Source organism: Schistocerca nitens, chromosome 11 (genome assembly GCF_023898315.1).
Source record: "Schistocerca nitens isolate TAMUIC-IGC-003100 chromosome 11, iqSchNite1.1, whole genome shotgun sequence".
NCBI classification, from domain to species: Eukaryota; Metazoa; Arthropoda; class Insecta; order Orthoptera; family Acrididae; genus Schistocerca; species Schistocerca nitens.
The window spans coordinates 196,118,787-196,142,061 of NC_064624.1; the positions used below are offsets into that span (position 1 = coordinate 196,118,787).

At 38.0% G+C, this 23,275-nt stretch overlaps 2 protein-coding genes across 7 annotated transcripts in view; one reads left to right on the forward strand and one right to left on the reverse strand.

Annotated features, from left to right (window-relative positions):
- LOC126212877 (uncharacterized) overlaps positions 1-19,862 on the forward strand; it is a 262,978-nt gene extending 243,116 nt beyond the window's left edge. For all 4 annotated transcript variants that reach the window (XM_049940372.1, XM_049940375.1, XM_049940377.1 and 1 more), the window contains one exon: positions 19,759-19,862. In XM_049940372.1, the coding sequence (XP_049796329.1) occupies positions 19,759-19,818 (60 nt within the window). In that variant the 3' untranslated portion in view covers positions 19,819-19,862. The remainder of the gene's footprint in view (positions 1-19,758) is intronic.
- The window catches only part of LOC126212879 (zinc finger protein 555-like), a 70,256-nt gene that overhangs the window by 3,545 nt on the left and 43,436 nt on the right, over positions 1-23,275 (reverse strand). For all 3 annotated transcript variants that reach the window (XM_049940380.1, XM_049940379.1, XM_049940378.1), the window contains exons 4-5: positions 17,624-17,704; positions 2,334-2,371 (exon numbers count right to left, since the gene is read on the reverse strand). In XM_049940380.1, the coding sequence (XP_049796337.1) occupies positions 2,334-2,371; positions 17,624-17,704 (119 nt within the window). The remainder of the gene's footprint in view (positions 1-2,333; positions 2,372-17,623; positions 17,705-23,275) is intronic.

The window sequence follows — 23,275 nt, forward strand, 5'->3', positions numbered from 1 at the left end:
AGTTATCAGATGCTTCTTTCAGTATTGGAAGTATTGACAATACAGATAAAGCTGAATCAACATTTATTACCATTAAGGGGAAATTTATAAACAGAACACTAATTACCGAACTCAAGCATAATCTCAAGAAGTGACATAGCTAGCATACAAGCCAAAATCTACACTGAAAGATACAATTCACTAACATACTTGTGACACTTACAAGACAGTCATTCTGACACTGTAATGGCCCACAACTGAAAATGTTTTTTAACTTTCTTAGGCAATTAGAGGTGGTATTGGTATGACTCATAAGCAATAACTTAAGTCACTGTACATCCAGATTTAATATTTTTTTCTCTTATAGTACTGATTTAGGGAACTTAAGGGTTTTAGATATCCAGCTTTGTTTGATCTACACAGTAATATTACAAACAAAAATATAAGGACACAGAGTAACAGTGAGTGAATTTATTTCTACATCCATCTATCATGTAATAGATAAGAAGCACAATAGTCCGTGATTTATTTTCATGTGATTGTAACCTAATAGATAAGTGCTTAGCAGATTTAGAGGCTTCAAGAGTCATTTCTAATCCAGGTGCAGCTATGTTAAATGCAATGAAGATTTTTTTTTCAGTAATCAGTGTCAATACATTTCATTTCACAGTCTTTGACTGGTATGTTGTGGTTAGGCAATTTGAGACAGACACTACTTTCATCTTACACTTCTGATTAGAGTTGCTCTCATCACAGGTCAGTACTCTGTAACAAGCTGTAACAATGGTTAACTCACAAATCCTCACTGTAATCCAATGTGTGGCCAGCATAGTTGACATGAACACTTCACTCAGTGTTCATGGTGCTTGACTATCTATTCTTGCTACCATCAACCTGTGTGACATAAAATCTGCGTATTTCTGAGTAAGGGATCATGGACCTCTTACAATACCTGTGACAGTATAGGCACCTTTGTAAATAACATCCCCTTAGCAGTTCCCATTGTAATTACCAAAACAGTATCCATCATCAAACTATGAAATCGTCGTGTAACTTACATATGCAACATCTGAAGACAAGTCTGTAAAACTTCGAAAACTAGTTTATGGAATCAATAAGTGTTTCAAAAAAGTGACTGATTCCAGTTTACGTCATTTATGTTGAATGAACAGTCCCAGATTCTTAAATATCCATAATGTATAAGGTTGATCTATTCCAAGTGTTCTTCCCATCATTTCTCTCTACACACTGTGAATGAGTCATTGTTTACAATTCTGTAATACAATACTACTACTGTGAGCTATACATATCTGATCAGTATATTTTATATCAATATTTGACAATCATGCTGAGATAAGCTGACTATGGCTTTCACATCCAAATAACTAACAGTTCTTTGGTCTACAAATAAATGGTCAATGGCTGTTGCATTATGTTCTTCAACCTTTGTTGGGAATTTTACTGAGACAGATCATCCAAAGTGGGACATCAAAAACTCCAAGAGTCCTCAGTCCAGACAATACAACAGAAATTCAACACTGAAGTTTACAAGAACAGTGATTCCCCACTACACTCTGTACAAACTTATTAAAATGGTGTCCAGCTTATTTATCAAAGTTAAGATAGTTCTTGCTGCTGGCCTATAAACTGTAAGTACTACATGCTTGGCTTGTGTTTTCTCATACACTACTCTGGCACAGCATTCAAAGATCTGTTCAACACTACATTCATCAAACTGAAGTAACTGTGACTTTACTCCATATTTTATGTATTCTTCCAGTCCCCCTTCTCCATCTGTCCACACCACTTCTTTTTCCCTACCACTCTTCCCCGTCCACCCCCACTGCTAACTACATTCTCCCACCACTCTCTCTCTCTCTCTCTCTCTCTCTCTCTCTCTCTCTCTCTCTTTTCCACCCCCAGTCCCCCTACCCCTTCCTATATCTCTTGTTGTACTATCTGTACTTCTTTCATTTTGTTGTGTGGCCATGAACTCATTTGGCCAAAAACCTGCCTCTTTCCTGCTACCCCCTCTTTGCATCCTTCCACAACTACCACCCCCACCCCCTGCACCACCAAGAGCTCAAGCAACTGCTTTAAATAATGAACTATCAATAATTAGTGTTGCAATGGCTACAGGAGAGAGAGAGAGAGAGAGAGAGAGAGAGAGAGAGAGAGAGGTGATTGGTTGCCTTTCCCTTATTTTACTTACTGCATTGTAATAATTTATAATTTATCTATTGATAATACTAAATAATTATAAAAGCATATTATATACTTCAAGCACGTTCACTTGGAATAAACAAAAATTTATACTGCTCCTAATAATTCTGCAATGAACCATAGGAACTTACCTTATATTATCGTAGGCACATCCCATTGAGGATACCATCTGAAATATATCAAGAAACTATTACTGATACAAGTATTGGAAAACTAGATAAATAAATTTCTACAAATACCAATAACACTTAATTGTTACATAATTTAATATCTGTAATGCTCACAAATAACATGAAAACTTTCTGTAAATACCGTGGCAGCTACTGAAATAGATTACAATATAAGAACAAATTCAAACTTCATTTCAACAGCAAGGAACATATTTCACCTGCTATGCCTTGTGTGAAAACGTTCTTTTCTCTCATTATAGAACTGTAGGTCACTGCAAGGTTTGTCACTCTTCACAAGTCACGGATTTTAGTGAGCCCAAACCAATCTGCAAAATTAACTTGGAGTGTTTTGTAACGCCAATCACAAAATTCAGATCTAAATGAAACATTGGCTTGGAATGTTACAAACATTGATAAAAGTTGCCAAACTCAAAAAACTAGCAGACACGCTCAATTCACTATGAATTATAATACTGACTTTACAAAAAACTAGATTCGAAGTTGAAGAAATACTAATTCAGGTAATAACATGCCACTGAAAACAGTAATTCCACAGTCTCACATAGTGTTTCTGGAAGGATATTTAAATCTTGTACTAACTTCATATTTGTAATCAATCAATGACTCATGGCATATTTCCTGACAGACTTACATATATTGCAGTAAAACACATCTGCAAAACTGGAGCTAAGCAAACAACCTCTCGTTACAGACCAATATCACTCATTGCAATCCTTTCAAACATATTTGAGGAAATGGCATTTGATATAATACCGACTTATTTGACTGTGCAAAACTTGTTAACTGGCTTTTGTAAATAAATCAATACAAGGGTTCACAAATGAAGTGGAAGCATAGCTAAACAAGAAAAATTATTTTATTGGGATAATCTGTGACCTTGCCAAAGGCTTTGATTGTGTGCATCACAAAATTCTACTTATGGCATAATGGCTTCCCGTTGCAGATATAGAATTTTATCTCTATTACATGAGGCACAGGATCTCAGCAACTGACTGGCTCTTGGTCATGAAAACAGCCTCAAAATGGGGCAATGTAACATGTGGAGCACTACCTACATAAATGATGCTCCAATGATCTTAAGAAACAATTCCAAACCTGTAATGTTTGTGGATGACACAAGCATTCTAAATAAGGGTCAAAACTTGACTGTGGCATGCACACCACAGATGGCAGCTGAACATGCCTACAAGAGCTTCACAGCTAACAGTTTAACTCTTCATTTCACAAAGACTCAGATTACACAGTTTCAGACAAGCAACAGTGACATTTTAGCATCACAATCGGTGTTACTGGTCATACTCTAAATGAAACAGTGTGTAAAATTCTTTGTGGTCCATCTGTATAACATTTTAAAATGAAGTCAACACACACAAAAGCTAATCAAGATGCTCCATTCAGCACATTATACCCTAAGAAACATCTCCCATCTTACTGACTTAAAGAAAACAGTCTAATTTTCACTTTGTGTTGCCTTACAGAATTATCTTCTGGGGCACTTCAACTTAAGTAGCTGAAGTGTTTGATCAGTAGATGTGAGCATAACAACATATAGAAGCCTTTCTTACAGATCTTTGAATTCTTACACTCCCTTCCCAAAATTTTTACTCCATAATGGTTTATTGTTGCTGATAATAAAATAACCACTCTCAGCTGAACTGTGAGTCACTCAGTGACAGCAGAAATCCCAAAAACAATTTTTATTTGTCTTTGCACTCTTGTCCAGGGTTCAAAACGGAGTTATATACTCTAGCAGTAAAATATTCACAACAAGCTCTTGTTCAACATAAGGCAAGACATTCGGAACTCTTACCAGATCAAAAGAAATTTTAAGAAGTACCTAATTAGCCATTCTTCCTACAAATGATTTAAATATTTGATAGATACATGGCAAATAGCAGTGTTTGTTACAAAGCTGCATAACAAGTAATACAGTATTACAAACAGGACTCAATATTCACAAAAAATTATTTTATTTTTATTTATAAAAATATCTCCTTTGAAGAACACCATTGTAACGAAATAAACATTTGAGTACTAGATCACATAATCAGCAGCTTTTTCAAACAGCAGCTCTCCATTACATTTACAGGGCAGAAGTGTGAAAAAACATTAAGCAGTATAGTGACAGTTCGTTGTTAATATGGTACAGACATTAAGTTTCTATGTTGTCTGTGGCTCATATTAATGTATACCTTGACTCTTTCTACATGTCTGAACATTCTTCTCCTTGACAGGATATAAGAAACTTGAATGAATGAATGAATGAAAAAGAAATCAACAGTATTTTCAAACAGAAACTATGATAAAAATTATGAAAAGTATGCCACACCTACTCACTGCATTCATAATTAACAGACAAATATTAGAATGGCTATAGAAAATCTGTGCACATTGGGACCACGAGGTGCCTGTCACTACACTTGACCTACGCATGACTGTCAGTTCTCTACTACATCACACAGGACATTTGGATCTTTCCACCTACTACGAGCATGACAAAAAATGAAATAACCTATGGCCATCCTTATGATTTTAATTTATTTAGTTGCTACCAAATTCAACGCTTCATTGAGTCATCTTCAAGCTGTCTTTGATGCGGTACAGGTTGATAAGATCCCCATGCATAACCCATCAGTTGCCAGCATTACTGGATATGCAGATAATGTGTCAGCACTACAACCATCAACTGCCAATAAACCAAAGAGAAGCATTCACCTTCCCTGCTACTATCCTTATGTGCTTCTTCCATTTGATAGTAATTACATTGCACCTAGATATTTAATCAACATAACTGTGTGAAGTGGCATACTACTATTGGCAGCTGATGGTTACGGTGCTGACACATTATCTGCATATCCAGTAATGCTGGCAACTGATGGGTTATGCATGGGGATTTTATCAACCTGTACCACATCAAAGACAGCCTGAAAATGACACAATGAAGCGTTGAAACTGGTAGTGTCTAAATAAATTAAAATCATAAGGACGGCTGTAGGTGTTTTTATTTTTTGCAACGATAGTGAACGGCCATCATCCCAGATACCTCCTGCTAAAAGGATGGACATAAAAAAGCTCGATACTACAAGAGCTGTTAAAAAAGTACCTAACTTTATAAAATCAATCTTTATTGAGAGACAATTGTTTGACACTAGTTACCTTCAAAGTAGTTCCCTTCAGCTTCTATACAGCTCTCCCTATGCTGTTGCCACCACTGGAACTATCACTAGAAAGCCTCTTTTGATATGGCACACAACTGCTCTGTCGAACTCTGAATAATGTCTTCCCTGTCCTGAAATCTGGTCTCTTTCAGGGCCAAAAGTCACTTTGTGCTTGGTCAGGAGATTACAAAGGCTGACATACAACAGCTGTGTCGCATTTGGCCAAATAACTCTGAATTAACTGAGAGCAATGACATATCTAATTTTCAGCTGTTGGCTGATGATGCTGTGGTTGTCACCATTGAGTGATTGGAGGAGGATACAAGATGACTTACACAGAATTTCTAATTGGTGTGATGAATGGCAGCTTGCCATAAATACAGAAAAATGTAAGTTAATGTTGCTGAGTAGGAAAAATAAGCTGGCAATGATTGAGTACAGCATTAGTAGTGTGCTGCTTCACACAGTTATGTTAAGGTGCAATGTAATTACTATCAAATGGAACAAGCACATAAGGATAGTAGCATGGAAGGTGAATGGTTATCTTTGGTTTATTGGAAGAATTTTAGAAAAGTGAGGTTCATCTGTGAGGGAGACCATGTATAGAACAGTAGTGCAACCCATTCCTGAGTACTGCTCAAGTGTCTGGAATCACCACCAAGTTGGGTTAAAGGAAGACATTGAAGCAATTGAGAAGCCAGATTGCTACATCTGTCACCAGTAGGTTTGATCAACACATAAATACTATAGAGGCGCTTTGTGAACTAAAGTGGGGATCTCTAAATGTACGATGATGATCTTTTCATAGTACACCACTGAGAAAATTCAGACAACCAGCATCTGAAGCTGAATGCAAAATGATCCTACTGCCACCAACATTCATTTTGCTTAAGGACCATGAAGATAAAGAGAAATTATGGCTCATACCGACTGTTGTTTTTCCCTCTATTTGTGAGTGTTGCAGGATAGGAAATCACTACTAGCAGTAAAAGGTAGCCTCTGCCACACACTGTATGGTGGCTTGCAGTGTATGTGTGTGGATGATGTAGAACATTAGATTCAGTATTAAATTTTTCATCAGCTTCAGAAAGACTATTCCGGCTCACAATTCAATATGTAAATAAATGGAACACATTCATTAATGCACATGCACCAATAAAGAAGTATTAATGAGGAACCCAGAGAAACTAACATAGTTTTGGCAACAGCTGGAAGAAGGCTTATTCAAGGAGCAAGAGAAAAGTGTACAAATTTGATTAGGGTTTCTTAATGCTCACACTGGTGAAGAACACACATTCAGTAACCTTGTTGTGGTGGCTATCCTGCCCCCCACACACTCTCCCCCCCCCCTCCCCCCACACACAAACAAATGGGAAGACACTCCTCATGAATCTACGCAAAAATTACAATACTGGCCATTAACATTGCTACACCAAGAAGAAATGCAGATGATGAACGGGTATTCATTGGACAAATATATTATAGCAGAACTGACACGCGATTACATTTTCACACAATTTGGGTGCATTGATCCTGTGAAATCAGTACCCAAAACAACAACCTCTGGCTGTAATAATGGCCTTTGTATGCCTGGGCATTGAGTCAAACAGAGCTTGGATGGCATGTACAGGTACAGCTGCCCATGCAGCTTCAACACAATACCACAGTTCATCAAGAGTAGTGACTGGCATATTGTGACGAGCCAGTTGCTCGGCCACCATTGACCAGACATTTTCAATTGGTGAGAGAGCTGTAGAATGTGCTGGCCAGGGCAGCAGTTGAACATTTTCTGTATCCAGAAAGGCCCGTACAGGACCTGCAACATGCGGTCGCGCATTATGCTGCTGAAATGTTTCACAGTGATCAAATGAAGGGTGGAGCCACAGGTCATAACCATCACGCCGGGTGATATGCCAGTACGGCGATGACGAATACGTGCTTCCAATGTACATTCACCGCATTGTTGCCAAACATGGAAGTGACCATCATACCATCATGATGCTGTAAACAGAACCTGGATTCATCCGAAAAAATGACGTTTTGCCATTCGTGCACCCAGGTTCGTCGTTTAGTACAGCATCGAAAGCACTCCTGCCTGTGATGCAGCGTCAAGGGTAACCACAGCCATGGTCTCCGAGCTGATAGTCCATGCTGCTGCAAACATCGTCGAACTGTTCATGCAGATGGTTGTTGTCTTGCAAACGTGACCATCTGTTGACTCAGGCATCGAGACGTGGCTGCACGACCCATTACAGCCATGTGGATAAGATGCCTGTCATCTAGACTGTTAGTGATATGAGGCCATTAGGATCCAGCACGGCATTCCGTATTACTCTCCTGAACCCACCGATTCCATATTCTGCTAAAAGTCATTGGATCTCGACCAACACGAGCAGCAATGTCGCGATACGATAAACTGCAATCGCGACAGGCTACAATCCAACCTTTATCAAAGTCGGAAACGTGATGGTACGCATTTCTCCTCTTTACACGAGGCATCACAACAATGTTTCACCAGGCAACGCCGGTCAACTGCTGTTTGTGTATGAAAAATCGGTTGGAAACTTTCCTCATGTCAGTACGTTGTAGGTGTCGCCACTGGTGCCAACCTTGTGTGAATGCTCTGAAAAGCTAATCATTTGCATATCACAGCATCTTCTTCCTGTCGGTTAAATTTCTCATCTGTAGCACGTCATCTTCATGGTGTAGCAATTTTAATGGCCAGTAGTGTATCATATGAGAAGAGTGCCAATAGCATTCAAGAAGCTATCTACAACAAAAATAAATTCAGATCGATTTATAGCATGACTGGAGTGTTTCAGATAGGCCATGTGGCAATGACAGAGTCAAATTTCAGACACAATGGAAGAAAGAGATTAAAAAGGGATCCATAATATAGAAACTGAACATAATCTTTCAGGTACAAAATAAAGAATTTTTGCCCAGAATAGGTGAAAATCAGATTCCCAAAAGATGAAAAAATTATACATTAAGATTTAAAGATGATAAAACAGAATTTATCAAGAGCTTTGTAAAAACAGATTCAGGAAATTGGGAAGAAATAAGAGAGGATTCAACTAACAGCCTTGCTGCATTGAATGCATAGGTTCACTTCAGATCATATAAATTAAGAAAGTTGGGCATGCCAATGTGCTGTATTCACCGTTTCCACACATAGGGTGGGGGACGTTAAGCTCAATGGAATCCTGGCTGCAGCGAAAGGCATAGGCTGTGTGCCAGCACTGAGTTTCACCCTCATCCTTCCTTCCATCCATATCACTAACACTCATCACAGTCATCCACATGACACATATACACACTTTACACTTTGTATTAGATCACAGGAAGACAATGGCAAACCACAATCACTGAGACCTCACCATGAACAGTGATCCGAGATTTTTGCCTCTGGTCACCCAAGCTCATTCTCCAAGCATGGGACTACTTTGACTTTCTGAGGAGAGAAAACAAAGCAATCCCAGTGAAAAGAATAAGAAACTACCAGAGGAGCGAAATGCAGTGTGTCACAGCAGTAGAAGGAAGAATGAAGTGCTAGAAGAAATGATACACTAAAAAATAAAATAAAATAAATAAATTTTAAGAATATAGAAACATCACAACAAGCATTTCAGAAAAAGAGGAATTTGTCACATCTAATATAAAGTGCTAGGAAATATTTTCTGAAACTATCTGTCTGCCAGAGTCTTGTAAACAAGTAAAACATGGACAATAAAGTAATTCAGACAAGAAGAAAATAGAAGCTTTTGAAATGCCATGCTACAGAAGAATGATCGAAATTAGATGGGTAGGTTGAATAAGTAATCAAGAAGTACTAAATGAAAGTGGGGAAAAAAGAAATTTATGGCACAGCTTGACTGAAAGAAGGGACTGGTTAATAAGACACACCCGCGGCATCAAGAAATCATCACGAATTTGGTACTGGAGGGAGACCAAGGCATGAATAAAGAAAGCTGCCTCTAATAGATTAGGGTGCAGCAGATATGCAGAGGCTTGCACAGAATAGACCAGTCTTTTGACTAAAGACCACAACAACAAGCAACATAAAAAAAAAGAAACGAACAAAATTACTGAGAAAGCTAAGACAAACTTTGAGAACATAAACATTAGTAATTTTTTCCATTTATTGAGCAAGAGACTGACCGAATTTCAGTCAAAGGGTTTATGCGACAAGTTGCCCTGGAATATCATGCCATTACACATTAGTGAATGACAACAGGATAAGTAAGTCGACTTTCTGACCTTTCATCTTAAAGCTGCTGACCTCATGATCTGTAATATGCGAGTTCCACTAAAGGTTCTTATCAATAGAAAAACATAAAAAAATCAGAATATTTTGTTTCATTTAATAATTCATTCTTACATAACATTTTTAAGGCTGTTGTCAAGCCTTGTTTAGTAGAGTATTCAATGTATTGTGTTGTATCAAAATTTGACATGTAATTAGCCATTTTCAAGAAAATCACATTTTCAAGTGTTAATGTTTCTCCATTAGGCTTGATTTTAATCATCAGGAAATAACTATTGCAACTTCTTTGATGTGTGGTGGCAAATTATTTACACAACACAAGAACAAGAGCAGACTCAATATCCATTCATGTAGTACACCTGTGGTGATTATTCCCTGTTCTGAAGATGCTGTTTCATTGTGTGTGACACTCAGCATCTTTTTCATAAGACGGGATGAAAACCAGCAACTAGCAAGTGCTCTGATATCTTACTATTTGAGCTTCTCAGTGAGAATATTTAGAACCATACAATGAAATTCTTTTCACAATTCAAAGGGAATACCAATTACTATTATTCTTTGACTTGAATTTTGTATAATCTGATTCATAAATTGAAAAATATCATGTTCTGTGGACACAGTCTGTAGAAATCAAAACTGAAATAGGGTAAGTATATTACTTTGATTATATATAAAACAAAGATGATTTAACTTACCAAACGAAAGCGCTGGCAGGTCGATAGACACACAAACAATCACAAACACACACAAAAAATTCCAGCTTTTGCAACCAACGGTTGCTTCATCAGTAAAGAAGGAAGGAGAGGGAAAGACGAAAGGATGTGGGTTTTAAGGGAGAGGGTAAGGAGTCATTCCAATCCCGGGAGTGGAAAGACTTACCTTAGGGGGAAAGAAGGACAGGTATACACTCCCGCACACACACACACATATCCATCCGCACATATACAGACACAAGCAGACATTTGTGTGTGTGTGTGTGTGTGTGTGTGTGTGTGTGTCTATCAACATGCCAATGCTTTCGTTTGGTAAGTTTCTTTGTTATATATATATTTCTTTTATAAATAGTCTTTTCCTTTACTTCAAGGAGGTGTTAGATTGTGAGACTCATATTGCGAGGCTGTCATGCAATTATCAATATTAATTTTTGGAATAAATACGAAATACATGAGCTCTTAAAACAAAAAAAATTACAAATAGAAAATCTACAGTAAACTTCAGATGATAAATTTTGGATCCATTTGAAATTAAGACACAAACCTCTAACCCTGTTTAGTTGTGTAACTGAAAAAGTGACCAGAGAATAGACGAAGTTACTTCCAAAATCTACCACAGGCAGTGGAATACAAATTGACTGGAAAAGGAACAGTCTAAAAACGATTGTGTAACATTTGCAGATGATTTAACAATTCTTGCAAACAGTGTAGAGGCAGTACAAAAACAGATAAAAATACAAAAATTAACATCATGGAAAGCCAACGTCATGGAAAGCCAACGTCATGGAAAGCCAACGTCACGGAAAGCATGACTACATATATTAAAAAACAGGGGTACGCCCGTACAATCAAAAATTATGCACAACATTTGGAAATATTAGAAGAGAAATTGAAGTGGCCAGTAGAAGTCATCCAGGCTAATGGTGGGAAGAATGAATCTATTGAAGAAACATTACAAAAGACGTATTTTTTTTAGCATTAACTTAACAAAAGATATTTATAACAAAAATCATTCTCCAGAGATGCAAAAATGCAACATTACAAGCCAGTAATACTGCCAGAATGCGCCTATGCATTCAATACGCTAATCTTAGGAGTAAAATTGAGGAATCAAGGAAAAAAGAAATATTGTGAAGAAGATACTAGGAAACAGAACAGTAAAAACATGATTTGAATTAAGGAGTATCACAGTCATATACAATAGCACAGAAAAAATACATGTTAAATTAGGAAAATAACAGTTATGATCTATGGACACATCCAAAGAATGAGTGGTGATAATCATGAAAGAAAAACAGGACCACATTTTGAAAAATTAAAAACTAACGATCTGCCCTAGGAAGGTGTGTAGCACATCATATCAACCACAACATGGGCTGGAGTGTGATCACACAGTGACTATCGAAAACAAGCTAGTCTGTCTAGAAGTTAGCACCTACGTTGCAATTTCAACACTAGTCTGAGCACAGGGGCAATGGCAGCCAATGTAACTCACCAGTCTTCAATAATGGCAGCATCTACCTGCTGGGTAATGGAAATAGTAATGCAGTGTGACATTCCAGATTGCTCCTTACCAACCAACATCTGTTCTCCTCTAAATTTCTTGGGCCATACCTTGACCCCTGCCATGGACACAAACCATTCTTTGTACACTTGTGTGAATCTTTTGTGAATTTCCATTCCTCACACTCCTTTGGCTGTCAGGAAATGCACTACGGCCCTTTTCTCTTCTTCTGAAGTCTCCATTTCTCTGGTTTCAACTCGACTGAGTGCAGTGAATAACTGACGCATGCAAGTGACCACTATCGTCACGCGGGTGTGCGCCTATTCTAGGGACCTCATCTTCTTCCATGAGCAATGGCATTATGATACCTTCAGCGGTTTTCATTTTTCAGCTTCTGGCTCACTTATTTTTGAATGACCTGACACAAGAAAAGGAGTGAAAATATGAAAAACAAGTCAACAGCCTTGAGTTGAATCCATTTTCACTTCTTATCCAAGTGGGCCTTAAGAAACTTTGATACAGTATGTTTCATTTAGTGTATGACAATCAACTGCTTCTGGTGTTATCACGTCATTTTCATTTGCTTGATGTACAATAATATGAGTCTCTGTGAGATTAAGACAAACTATTTGCCATGAAATGGGTGTAGCACTGTTCCGCTTTATCTACACAGTGTCTGGTAAGGCAGGATGTTACCTCGACTGGTATGTCTGGACCAGCAGCAACGTTATGAGGAAATTGAAATGTCTTAAAACATTCAATTGTCAAATTATATAAAGAGTGACTGCATCAAAAATGATAGTGAAGATAAAGCTAGGAAGTGGACTACCACAGAAATAGTAGAATGATTCTGGGATTTGGAACCTAGCAGAAAAATCAATAGTCCAGAATATCAGCTGCCATGTCATAAAGTGTTCAATCAATGAGAAACCTGTCTGATGTACACAAACAAGTGTCCACTAGCAGTACAGATCAAGCTATCAATGAATACACCTTAGATTAACACCGGTAAAAGGGTTCATGTTTGCTCAAATTTTAGAACTGTTTTCAATTACTGAGATAAAGGTAACATGTTGTGCAATAGGGAACATAAACGATTTGTTTGTTATGACGACGATTTGTTATTAAATGTATATAATTTCATGAAGCGATATTTAAGTAAGATTAATGCAGAATTGAATCAGCAGTGCAGAGAATGACATAACATAATAGAAGAAGTAGACATAATTACAGGTGACAAGAAGATCTGATTCATAAAATGAAGAAAACTAATAGAAAGACTATGACTGACGTTAGCAGTAGGATTAGCAAATTCGGGATGAAGATGATGGAGAATTTTGAAAAAAGTTGTAATGATTTCATTTGTTCAGATGGGAGACTTCACATAATGGATGTAATTAATAGTGAAACAAACAACGAAGGAGTAAACTTTGGCTGAAAATTTATTAGAAAATGTAAATGAAATTTTGGAGTAAAAAAATAGCATCTGCCAGTGCCAAAAGTGACTACAAGGCAACAGAAATTGAGGAAAATTGAAAAAATCAAATGGATATCATTAATTTTTGCCAGGAAAAATCAGTTGTGGTAGTACAAGCTTGGTGGTGGTGGTGGTGGTGGTGGTGGTGGTGGTGGTGGTGGTGACAGTGACGGTGATGGTGATGGTGATGATGACGATTGTGATTGTGATGATGATGGTGGTGGTGGTGGTGGTGGTGGTGACAGCTGTAATGAACTGAAAATTCAATCTCAGTAAGAAGATGCTAACAAAGGATATGGGCATACATTGAACAGAAGTTTAAAATGAAAAAATGATAATGTTAATGAAATTGTGACATAATGCCAGATGTAGGAACAATCTGAAATTTCAAAAAATGATGCTTAAGTGAACTAAGTGCACTAACTGAAAGTACTGTAAATAAAGGAAGACAAGTGTATACTAGTAGGAAATGATATTGGTGATAAAACTAACAATCCTCTCAGTAGAAAATCGAGTCAAAATTACTAAAGTTGAGAAGGTAAACAAATTGCAAAACGCAATTACCAACAAGTATACTACATAAAAGGAAGCAGCATCTAGTATATGGAAAGATGTTCAATGATTTTCAGATCTATGGTACTGTACTTCCAATGACTGCATCAGTAAATGCAGTATACTCCCAGTGCATTTAAGCAGTCATGATTTCCAAGTATTACATGAAAGTATCACATATTTTTCACTGAAATGTGGTACTTCTTTAGAATAAATGACTAGTTCTAGGTAAGTGTTCTTTTCTGAGAAATAAGTTATGGATGACATAAAAGTGCAATGGTATATTTCAATGACAGTGAACAAAAGTTAAATGAACAGCTGACTTGAAAATTTATTATGATCTTCAACTTCCCAGCCTTCTCCCTCCTATGCTGCTATTGTCATTCTTATTTTCTTATTTCATGTTCTTTATTCATCCATCATTCTTTTTTTCTGTATCAAGTAGTCTTCATCATCCACACACACAAAAATATGTATGTGTTTGTATGATCCACATCACCATCTAAACCACCAGATTAATTTCAACCAAAGTTGTTACATGTACCACTTGCTATCTGGAAGTAAGTACTATAGGGATAATTTATCTACCGTGACAAGAACTCCCTTGCCCAGCACGTTGAAGGCCACACTAAGGTCTTCACACACAGGCAATATCTCACAATCCTGGTCCCAACACAGATTTCTCTGCTGTATCATCACATCACTCAATGCTCCCACTACCCTCAAGAATCAGCTACAAAGGATGCCTGCTTTGTCATATAATATCACTCTTGACTGGAACAATTGAACCATAGCCTTTGTCAGGGCTTTGATTATCTTTCATCCTTACCTGAAATGAGGGACATCTTCCACAACATCCTTCCCACCCCTCCTAAAGTGGTGTTTTGTTACCCACCCAACCTACACAATGCCCTAGCCCATCCCTATGCATCCCCCCACCCTCCAAACCCTTGCCACAGGGATCATATCATTGCACAGGTTCTTATGTTGGTATGACTACCAACCAGCTTCTCCTAGCACGAACGGGCACTGCCAAAGTGTGGCCAGGTGCGAAGTGAGTAACACTGAGCCACAACATGCAGCTGAGCACAACATGCTCAACTTCAATGGCTACTTCACAACCCAAGCAATCTGAATCCTTTCCTCCACCACCGGCTCTATTGGTGGTAATGACTTTCCTGAATATGGGGAATTAATGTTGGTTGTGACTGTGTACTGTGAGGTCAAGCAAATGTAATATGTATGTCATTTTCTGTTTTTATGGTGAATTTTGCTTTTGGGCGAACTGTGTTTATGTCACTGCAGAGTTGCTGCATGTGACTGAGTGTTTCATATTGAAGACACATGATATCATCTACATAGCATTACCAATACACTACTGTGCATTGTCTGGATCTTACAACTGTTTCAAGTGTCTTCGTCTCAGTGTGATTGAGGAAGATGTTGGCTAGGAGTCCACTGAGTGGTGAGCCCAGTTACAGACAAACAGAATCACAAAATTAAAACGAAAAAAGAGGGAGCACATAGCAAACAAAAACTAACAACTCATCCCCAACATGCAGACACATACAGACCATAAACACACAACACAAATGCACAGAACACACACAAGCACACGTAAAAAACTAATGCCCAAAACAACATTCAAATCATAGTCTCATATCAACAAAGCAGCCCACAGAATAGGTGACACATACAAAAATGAAGGGCTAAAAATTGACTACAGACATAACTCAATACAAAGAAAACTAATGGCAATCAACACAAACACAACACATATGATATTTACCAACTGACACCTCAGGACTGCAAATCGATTTACAGGACAGACAAGCAGAAACTTTAATACCAGATACACAGAACACAAAAGAGCATTAAAAAGTAGCAGCTGTCATTCTAAATTTGCTGAACACGGTACATTCAAGAATCACAGCCCAGAAAACATCAATACTGGCTTGAATATTCTCAAATACAGCAACAGGTCTCCACAAAAACTGCCAAACACACACACACACACACACACACACACACACACACACACACACACACACACGGACGGAAGATACACATTTGGCTGTTCCACTTTCTATCTCAATTTTGTAGTTTGTAAACAGTGACACAAAGTTACATAGTGGTTTTTCACAGTGAAAAAAAGGAAAACCAGAAAAAGTAAGTGAAACACACTGCAAATGCAAACACAAATACACAGCCTTCCACACAGACTTAATGTTAGGCCCAACCACAATATTGCTAGTTATAAAATTTCAAAGTAAATGACTTTTCTACAGTAAGTTATACACTGTTGATGACAAACTGTGAAAGGAAAACAAGAGTACTGCAAAACATACAAAACCAAGAAACCTATGGAATGTGATTGCAAGGAATATTTGTCTGTTTTTTACATTTGTAAATACTTTCTTAAGAAGTAAAATTATGTGTGTACAAGTAGTAAACAGCATTTTTTCTGTTTAGCAGAAAGAAAATAAGACCCCACTTGTGACACTGAAACTTCAGAAAAATACGTCTTGGTAACAGAAAAAAAAAAGAAATAATTGTGTTTTTCTGAAGGCAGACTCCCTCCAAAAATAAATTTATTTTATACCTATCTTCAACACTGGTACAGAATGAGGACATCTTCATATTCCTTTATACATCAATACTCGCAAAGAGTGGCAACAGTATTACAGTTGTTTCGGTAAAACAACTTTACGAGTAATGCCCTGCTCAGCTTCTCCAGACCTATGTCAACTGTCAGCAACTGCAGTGCATACAGCATCTGTGTTTCAACCCTACATCACCATACCAGTACCGGTGTCTAACAACAAGCCACCACACTAACACCAAAAAGAATGCAAATCTTGCAGTGCACAGTCTCAACATCATTCTTACAAAGTTGGGAATCCATATGGTAAACAGTCTTCTATCTACAATGACTCAAGTAGTAAAGTTTAATTAGAATCAACTTGTAGGTACTGAGTGTTTACAAAGCATCAGCAGCAGATTATTCTGACATTTCAGTGAATATATGGCAGCAATTTCTGCAGTATTTTAACAATGCACTACCTCATACAGTACAGGCTGGAAACTGCTGGCAGGGTGGATTGGGAGCTCATAACTTTCCTCCTTACATCCCTGACCTTTTCCTTTACATTTTTGTTTGTTGCGATGAGAGAAGCCACTATGACATTGAATTCAAAAGCAATGAAGAGGTAAAGAAATAAGTACAAAACTACCTTTGAGATCACAGTAAAGAATTCTTAACTGAGGGGATAAGAAGAACCATTAGAGGAAGATGGGACAAATATGTAGAAGTTGGTGGACATTACATAGAAAAATAGAGATAATACTGTATTGATCTAATCAGCTTGTTTTGTTGTACAGTTATTTGTCTGTTTGTTTACTGAGTGACCCCATATCTGGTCTAACATGAGAGAAGATGTGCCCGACAACACTTAAAAGATACACCAAATTTGTGTGTGTGTGTGTGTATTTTGTATGACATATACATAAAATATGAAGTGCAGGGCAGGTAAGAATTCTCATATATACTGGTACTTACTGGTTCTTCACTGGGTGTAAGAGGAACCAACAATGCAAACACTGGCTTCATGTCATTCTGCACTTCACTCTCCATGGACTCCTGCAACCAGAAGCATTTACTTATTTATTTACTTACTTACGGCTTTCTGAGGCATTAAAAAGACACACGTATAGAAGGGGAAGTGACAGTGGTACACAAATTACTATCCCTTGTGGAGTATAGGTGTAGTGTATATGTAGAAGTAATAACAGCATGTAAGGTCCAATATAAACCAAGGGTTCACATGAAACCACCCAGATTTCCCAACGCAAATTTCTAAAAAATTTATGAGACATAGATACTTGGAGTTTGTGACATCACATAAACTAAATCAAAATGTTTTGTAAAAAAAAATTAACACACTTCCATATGGGCCCCTTCCATAAACAGTAAAGCATGAGTGGGGTGATGGAGGCTATTGCATTAACAATTTTTTTTTGTAGAGATCATTAAAGGCATGTACAGATGAAGGCATACACAGTGCCTTTCTCATAATTGCATAGGAAGAAAACCAGAGGCGTTATGTCGAGAGATTGTGGTGGTCACTTGCTGGAAATGCTTGGTCTTGGAAGACATGGACATACAAACTTCAGTGCAGTGCTCCACTAGCCCAACAGATCATCACATCTGGCTGTAGGGGAAGAAGCTGAGAAGTAGCTAATTTCTCAAGCATTTCCTAATAAATGGTTCCTGTTACTGTTTGCTCAATTAAGCAAAATGATTGAACTACACTCTCTTCCACTAGAGCACACCACACATTCATCTATTCTGTCCTCTGACATGTCCCAAAATCTTTGGGGGTTTTCCAGGCCTCTGATGCTAATGCTGCAGCAATTAATCTTCTCACATGTAAGGAAGGTCACTTCATTAGTGAAAACAGCATTCCCTAGATAGTTGAGTTCTTGCCTGATCTGGCCCAACATCTCAACAGCAAATCTGTGCAAAGGTGCAAGCTTTCTGCTTCAATGCTTGCACAATTTGAAATTTGTAGGCATGCAAGTTAAATCATTTATGCAGCCATCCTTCTCTGTCAATCCTATCTGATAAGGATCCCATATCACACAATAATGAACCACAAGGGGATGGAAAAACTTAGTGTATGCAATCTCTTTAGTAGATCTGTTGAACCTTTTCAAAGCTTTGCCAATAAAGCACAGTCTTTGGTTTGTCTTGCCCACAATATTTTCTATGTGACAGTTTTTATCTAAGATTCTTGTAATTGTCATCCCTGTATACCTACAAGCTTTAAATTTGTGATTTATGATGTAACTGAAATTAAACTAAATTGTTACAGTACTTATGTGAAGAGCATCATTTTTGTATTGTTTAAGATCAACTGCCAATTTTCACAACAGACAGATACCTTGTCTAAATAATTTTGCAATTCAATTTGATCTTCTGATGATTAACGGACAAACATAATTACCGCCACCACCCACTACCCACCACCGCCACCACCCACTACCCACCACCACCACCACCACCACCACCACCACCACCACCACCACCTGCAAACAATTGTATGTACAATAGGAGCAACAGAGGATGTATAACACTTTCTAGAAGAACACTAGATTTCACTTTCGTTTCACTAGTTGGCTTCCTATCAATCATCATGAATTGGCCTTTCTGACAGAATAAAGAATTCATCACAGAACTGACAATAATTCATATGCATCCAATTTGATCAGAAGCCACTTGGGAGGAAGAGTATCAAAAGCCTTCTGGAAATCTAGAAATATGGAATCAACTTAAGCTGCCCTGTCGATGGTCATCATCATTTCATGTGAATAAAGAACCAGTTGTGCCTCACAGAGATGATACAGTCAAAATCCACGCTGGTTATAAGTAAATAGACCATTTTCTTCAAGGTATTTCATAACATTAGAACACAATATTTGTTCAAGGAGATGGGTCATATGTGCTGCATGAGGTAAGAGAGAATGGGCTGCAGTACTGGTACGATTTTGTGGTTATGCACAACTATCCAAAAGGTGGAGACGACTCCAACTACACATACAAAAAGGGAATTAAGATACACATGTGGCACTCAAACATTTAATCATTACCTCAAAGAAATAAACTTATACAGCGAATTTTTTGTTTGTTTGCAGGTACATCCCTACACTACAGTACCATTGCACACTACTAGAGCAGCCAATCCAGACAGATAAGGAATTTGTCTACATCAGCCTGACATTACTCTGACATTTTTGCTGCTGCCAAAAATAAATTATTGCATTATACAGCTGCTCAGTTCTTCTTGGCTCCTGTAGTTGCTTATTGCGGTATAGGGATTTCAGTGTGTACCAGGACTGTAGACATGTACTCAGAAACAAACCAACAATTAATTACTTCATTTTTTCAAGATAATAATTGAATCTTTAAGAATACTTCTTGTACTTAGCATAGCATGTAGATACAGACGCAGATGTTAAATGAAGGTTAATCATGGGTGTTTACATGCAGTGGATGGCAATAACTCAAACACAAATATAACATTAGGAAGACAATTACTTTGCTCGCAAAGTACTTTGCACTGAAATCTCAGAAAAAAGAGTGCACTATTCTATGAGGACAACAACTTTTTAGTAAAAGTTTACTGAAGGCTGTCTTATTACACACTGAGTGGTCCAAAAGCAATGGGTAGTAACTGGATGACATTTCAGTCATTGTATGCAGAATACTACACAGTTCATTGATCTGCATATAGTCCTAATAGCAATGTGTTTCTGATGCCCCACATTCAAACTGGTAGCAATCTTACCCACGGTACTGTTTATAGCCCCATGCGGTCCTGCGGAGGTAATGTGACATCCATTTATTAAAGATTAGTGGTTATTCTGTATCACAATTTATGCCTGTGGAAACACAGCCCCTCTGCTAATGAGTATCCACTCAAAAGGTTGTCAACCATCAAATCACAAATTATTGTTTAATCTCTGCGTGTCTTACAACTACCATCACCCCATGTTCAGTTTTTATCAACTAGTGACATGCTGCCATATTAACCCTTTGACTGCTGCGGATGTGTTAACTCGTTATGCTTCGTCGTTCTCCTGGCATGTCTGATGCGTATACATGCGGCCGGCCTCGGGTCTTCCCTACAGCACTAAGGACATGTTTACACGACCCGCGCCACCGGCCTTGCCACCACTAGGGACGAGTTTAGACGCGCTGAGTCACAGCTACCTGAATGCTATGGACGTGTATACACGCAGAGCTGTCTTTCTGCTCTGCTCTTCTAGTAGCTCTTCAGTGGTCTGACTGTGTAGTTCAAGATTACATATTTTTGTTGTGTTCGCTCTTTGCAGAATTCGACTTAAAATTCCTGTATTTTCATCAGTTTTCTTGTTTTCTACGTAAGAAATGTCACGTCGCCATGGTTGAACAGATAAAGAAATCCTGGATATGCTCACTAAGAGCGACAGTGAGTATGAATTATTTGACGTTGCTAATAGAGACGAGTCTTCAACAGAATCTCGAAGCTGTAGTCCTCGGCCCTTTACAGCAGAGGGGAGAGCACGAATTATAGTCAGCAGTACCTCTGAATCCGAGGAATCAGAAAGTGACAGTGAAATGGTTCAGAAAGAGAGAGCGGTTAAGTGACACATTCGACTGGAAAGAAACCGATTTCCAGCCTTTAAACTATTACTTCGATGACTTGAGTTCAGGACACAAATGTCAATTAGATATTGACCCAAGCATTCTTTAATTTTTTGTGATATTTATGTCTCAAGAACTGTTGCAATTTATTGCAGATGAAACAAATCGTTTTTATGTTAACACCAGAGAAAATATTACAGAATCTGTGAATTCTTGACTGTCGCAGCGGAAAGACACTGGATTTGAGGAAATGTTTTGTTGCTGTTTGCCTTCTAATGGCGCAAGTTAAGAAGTTAAAATTAAGTGATTATTGGTCCAGAGATCACTTCTGAACGCACCAGTTTTCAGCGAAATTATGTCCCGAGACTGTTTTTGTCTACTTCTGAGAATGTTACACTTCAGTGATAACTCTGCGAGTACTGGAGGCGACACACTGTTTAAAATTAGGACGACTGTTGACAAAGTTTGTAAGACATTTCGTAATTCATTTCGCCCACATCACAAGCTTTGTATAGATGAAAGTCTCTTGCTGTTCACAGGATGATTATCGTTTCAGCTATTTATTCCAACCAAGCGAAGTAGATTCGGAATAAACACATTTGTACTGTGTGACTGTCAGAGTAGGTATATTTTAGATTTTATTGTTTATACAGACAACAACAGAAATTGGGTTCCACACTTTGGGAAAAAGTGGCGACATAGTGGCAACTCTTATGGGACCATATTTGGAATAGGGACATATTCTATTTGTTGGTAACTGGTACTCCAGCCCGGACCTGTTCCTCTGGCTTCACAACCTTGGAACAGCCGCATGTGACACTGTTCAAAATAACAGGTGCAACATGCCAAAACTGCAGAAGAAATTAAAATGAGGAGAAACTGAGTTTAGGTCCACTGACACGGTCCTTGCTATCAAGTGGTGCGATAAGAAAGAGGTGTACATGTTGGCCACAAGTCACCCAACACAAATAGTCGAAACAGAGAAGACTGGAAGAAATACTGGTGAAAAAATAAAGAAACCACAATGTATTGTAGATTACAATTCGAGTATGAGTGCAGTTGACCGTTGTGACATTACTGAGCTCAATGGGATCATTGCGTAAGACTGAAATGCTGTAAGAAATATTTTTTTCACATTCTGGATTTTGCGCATTTTAAATGCTTATGCTCTCCACTGGTCAGTAACAGGGCGAAAAATGGCACGCGCAGAGTTTCACCTTTCTGTCATAAGGGAGACTGTAGAAAAATATGCTACAGAACGGAGAAAAGCTGGTACAGGAAAGCACTACAATGACAAGAATTCTCTGTGATTCACAGGGAGACATTTTCCGGCTGTTATCGTGAGTGAACATTCGCAGAAAAGTACGCTAATGTGCAGATGTGTTGTTTGCACGAAACAGAAAGTGTGCCGGGAAACTAGATACTGATGCAAAACTTGCAACGTTCCATTATGTGTTGCACCCTGCTGTGAGACATCATACAAAGCAGTATTACTAATCATTGGGAGCTAAATCTGAGAATCTGAGGAAATTTATTGACGCTTCTGAATGAATTACTAAAAAAAAAGGAGAGGCAGAAATGGAAAAAAGAAATATAAATCTATTTTTAACTTCGCCAGTACCAGTCCAAAGGCTGGATCGAAAAGAAGGATGAGAAATAGATGCAACAGGTGAAAAATTGTTCAAACGAAGCCTGACTACTTCATATGTAGCAGTCTGCTGGCAAATGAATGGACTTGGTGATTGAGATGGCGCAATATCTGTACTGTAGCAAATGTAATTACGCTGAGTACATTGCGCCAGTATAACAAAATACATTAATCTGTGTATGACACATTATTAACACGTAACATGGACACTTATATTCTTTTATCCTAGGTAGTGCAAATGTAGATCACACTCCATCTACCTATACAACACATGTTTTCCACAACTGATTTAAATGCCTTTGATCAACGAGAAATAACACGCCAAAGTTAACTCTCTTTTCTCAGTGCGATTTTTCTTGCTACTTTGCCACTGTTGT